Raw genomic sequence first — 4,049 nt, 5'->3', positions numbered from 1 at the left:
CACTTCTTTTTAATTATATTTTGGAGCGAAATGTGGAGAAATGTTTCTTTAGGAGTACACAACTTTACAATCAGCAGCCCATAGCTGGCTTTAGGTACTGTACAAATTCTGATTTTTTTTATTAGAAACAAACAACAAACAGTTTATAAAATATGATGTTTTGTTATAAATGAAATTCCCAAAGAGTTTATACAGATACAGCTGTCAAAATTAGTTGATTATATTAATTGCCAACTTTTTTGATAAACATTTAAGTCTTTTTCTGTTTTGTTTTGTTTTGTTTTTTTTAAATGATTTTGAGCTGTAGGGGGATGTTTTTTTCAGTTTTTTCTATATTTTTTTTTTTTTTTATATGTTTTTTCTTCTCTTTTTTAATAATTTTATAGTTTTTTTTTGGAGATGTGTGTGTGTGCGCATGCTTGCATTTTTCTGTATTGGGCGCCTCTACTTTTAATACTTTTAAATACATTCTTCTAATGAAACCTAATTTTACCTAGCCCTTTAACACCTTTATTGACATCAGTTTTCTTGTGCTGCATGTGGATGTCTGTTTAATCATAATGTCCAAATTACTCATCATTGCTTTTAAAAAATTTCATTTTGTAAATACTTTGTGAAAGCAGCAATAGTCAATTCAGTAATATCGTTGCAATGTCACTACCAAGGTAATTGGTCAAACATATCTGGATATTGGATTTTCTCAATTTTTTCCTTGCACTAATATCCAGTATTCATTAATCTGTCAATAATTTCTTCGAATGATTGTTTTAATTATATGAAAACGCCACAACATACCAAAAAAAAATCTGTAGTTAAACTTTGTCGGCCTCAGGGGATTTCAGTCTCGTCCTTGTTGCTGCAGTTTCTGTGGGTGAACTTGTCCTACTTGTTTGTGTCACTCTGTCTCTGTCCTCTCAGACAGGACGTCCCGGCTGCCTTGTCAGGCCGTGGTCAGGGCCATGTCGTCTTCAAGTGGCGCCGCCTCGCCGTACACCAGCCTGGCCATCAGTCAGCCAGCAGAGTCCGTCACACATGTAGAGCTGAACCGCCCGGAGAAACGCAACGCCATGAACAGAGCTTTCTGGAGGCAGGAACCTTAAATCAATATGTACAAAAATATACAAAACAAACAAGTTAGTTATTATTTTTTACATATGTCATGTTAAATATATTAGTCTCTCTCCTTATTTAAAAATCCTTTTGAGCAATGTCATGCAATTAAGTTACTCTAGAAAAAGAGTTTATGTTGGAGGTTGGCACTGTCCTCCCAAATCATTGTGAAAGTTTTGAATTTGGAAGATTTAGTTAAATCAGATAAATCCTAGTTTACCATAAAATGAAAACACTTCTATGATTTTGTCTATTCCATTGGAAAGAACAACTGTTGTTTTCTTTTGTGTACAAACCTGCTTGAAGTATAAATTATAGACTAGACTGTTAAATAGTAAAAAACTCCAATTGTGAAGAGTCAGTATTGATCATTATGTAAATTACATTTATTTTAGTATTTTTTACTCTGTGCCGATGGATAAGAATTTCTGAGAGGTTGTCCAGTAGTTGTACATGATACATGTTTAAAAAGTCATTTTAAAATTGGCTAATTTACTGTATTTCATATTTTAAAAAGCGTAAAATGTAGTTGAGTCAGTGAGCAAACCTCCTTCTTTAAGTAGTATTTAACATTTTGTTCTACATTACAAGAAATGTTGTAAAAGAAGTAACATTAAGCCAATATTTCACTACAGTAATTCATGGTTGAAGCACTTGTAGAAAAGTATTTATACATCAGTTTGTACAACACATCTGAACGTTTTTCTTGCAGTGAGATGGTGGATTGCTTTAATGGGATAGCAGAGGACCCAGACTGCAGAGTGGTGGTGGTCTCTGGAGCCGGGAAGATCTTCACAGCTGGTGGGTATCCGGCTGTTAGCAGCTTTTAACAGCAGCATCTTTAAAGTAAGTTGTATTTATTCTCTGTGCCGTGTTTTTGTCCAGGTATCGACCTGATGGACATGGCCAGCGACGTGCTCCAACCAGAGGGCGACGACGTAGCCAGAAATTCCTGGAACATGAGAAAAATAATCACCAAGTATCAAGAGACATTCTCCATCATAGAGAAGGTCAGTTTCCCAAAATGTTCCCAAGAAGTGAAAATATTCTAAAAAATAGTACACTTTTAACTGAAATTGATTTTCTAAAATTGTTGCCACCTCTTTAATGCTGCTATCTATCAATAAAAGGGGCAATTTCCTAGAAAAGTGAAAAATAATATAATATGGAAGGAAAAAAATATAGTATATCATATAAAAATGTCACAATTTCATTTAAAAAGTAATGGTATAGTATGTTGGAAAAAATGTAAAAATTTAAAATCATTTACAAAGTCATTTAGTATGGCATGAGAAATAAAAAACATGTCATAGTTAGTTTACCATATAAATTTCATTTAAAATGTCATGGTGTAGTGTGGCACAAGAAAATGTCAAAATTCTACAAGGAAGTCATAGTTTATTGTGTCATAAAAATATCAGTAAAAAAGTCATAGGATAGTATGGATTTGAAAGTGTCAAAATTTAATAAGTAAGACATACTTATGTATAGCATAAAAAGTGTCAAATTTTGTTTAAAAAGTCAAAGTATAGTATGTTGTAAATATTTTTTTTAAATAGTCAAAATTTCATTTTAAAAAGTTATAGTGTCGTATGAAAAAAAGGCATTGTATTATGATACAATTGTATTAAACAGCATTATGCCATAACAATATTTAAAAAGGCATGGTATGTTATGTCACAAACTAGAATTAATTGCACTATTTATTAAATTACATAATCTCACTATCACTAAAAATCTGAAAAAAGATTACCTTTTAAAACATTACCAAGTACTTTGGTGATACACTTCTTTCCTCCAACACACGTTTGAATATGTAGGAGTATTTTGTATCATGTTTTTTTTTTACTGGAACTGGAATGGACTTACAAATGCAACAGAATTCTGAAAAATTTAGAAAGGTTTGGACAGTCGCAGAAATGTTTTTCACAAATATCTGTATAAAAGAGTATATGGGGCTCAGCTAAGCTCAACTGAGAAAAATCGATATTTAACTTTTGGACAGATGAATCATGTTACTTGAGGTTTTGTTCTAATTTTCTAAACTTCTAAACTTCACTCACAAATGTGACGTTGTGACATTTGTATACGCTAGAGATTGTGAAATATTTAAATTAATATTGTGACTTTTCTGTTCTTCTGTAAACATTTCTGCTGCTTTTATAGAAACGTGTAGTTATATTTAAATATTCAGCTGTAATCCTGTTCTGTACTCATTATTTTTTTTAAAATGATATTAGTTTCTATATAGTCTAGTGTATTGATAAGGAACAGAACTGATTTGGAGTTGTGGTTGTTTCAGAGAATGGATGGTCATATAAAAAAATCATGTCAAAGTCATGGAATTTCATTGCTAAAAATGTGTATGAACTCTGACTGAAGTTACGGATCTGAACACTTCTACCACTGGTCAGACTTCATGTGTGGGTCTGTTTATCTCACAGAGAAATTAGATCGCAGCGGTTACAGATGTGATTATGTAATTGGACAGCATGTACAATATTTTGTTGTCAGTGTTTTTCCTGCAAAATTATTGATTATCAATTTCCTCTTTTAGTGTCCAAAGCCTGTTGTTGTGGCCGTCCACGGAGCCTGTGTTGGGGGAGGTAGGACTTCATCATCACACTATTATCATGCAGCCATAAATTCAGATTTTTAAGACCAGGGGCCCGAATCACAAAGTGAGATTAATGGGTTAGCTTTGCCAAAATACAAAAAAAATGTTTTATTTATTTACTGTTGTATTAATTACCCTATCTGTATACTTAACTATTTAATTTTCCTTTTTATTTATTTCATTCCTATTTATTTTATCAGTTCTCTGATGACCTCCTGACTGTAGGCAGACATTTCTGTAGTGAGCCTGGCAGTGTGGGTCTATGCAGTCTAATTATGATCAACCAATAGGCATAAAGTTAACCCCGTGGCTCACTTTTAAT

The 4,049-nt window shown here is 32.6% G+C and overlaps 1 protein-coding gene across 1 annotated transcript; it reads left to right on the top strand.

Annotated features, from left to right (window-relative positions):
• Nucleotides 1–406: 406 nt before the first annotated feature.
• Nucleotides 407–3,791, top strand: LOC121963720 (delta(3,5)-Delta(2,4)-dienoyl-CoA isomerase, mitochondrial-like). The gene is made up of 4 exons (XM_042513977.1): nt 407–1,087; nt 1,823–1,911; nt 1,996–2,120; nt 3,668–3,791. Exons 1-4 carry the CDS (start codon nt 960–962, stop codon nt 3,767–3,769), a joined length of 444 nt encoding a protein of 147 aa, XP_042369911.1. The 5' UTR covers nt 407–959; the 3' UTR covers nt 3,770–3,791.
• The last annotated feature ends 258 nt before the right edge of the window (nt 3,792–4,049 follow it).

Source organism: Plectropomus leopardus, unplaced genomic scaffold (assembly GCF_008729295.1).
Source record: "Plectropomus leopardus isolate mb unplaced genomic scaffold, YSFRI_Pleo_2.0 unplaced_scaffold12243, whole genome shotgun sequence".
NCBI classification, from domain to species: Eukaryota; Metazoa; Chordata; class Actinopteri; order Perciformes; family Serranidae; genus Plectropomus; species Plectropomus leopardus.
Note: the sequence above shows the minus strand (reverse complement) of the source record. Positions and strands in the feature narration are given on the sequence as shown.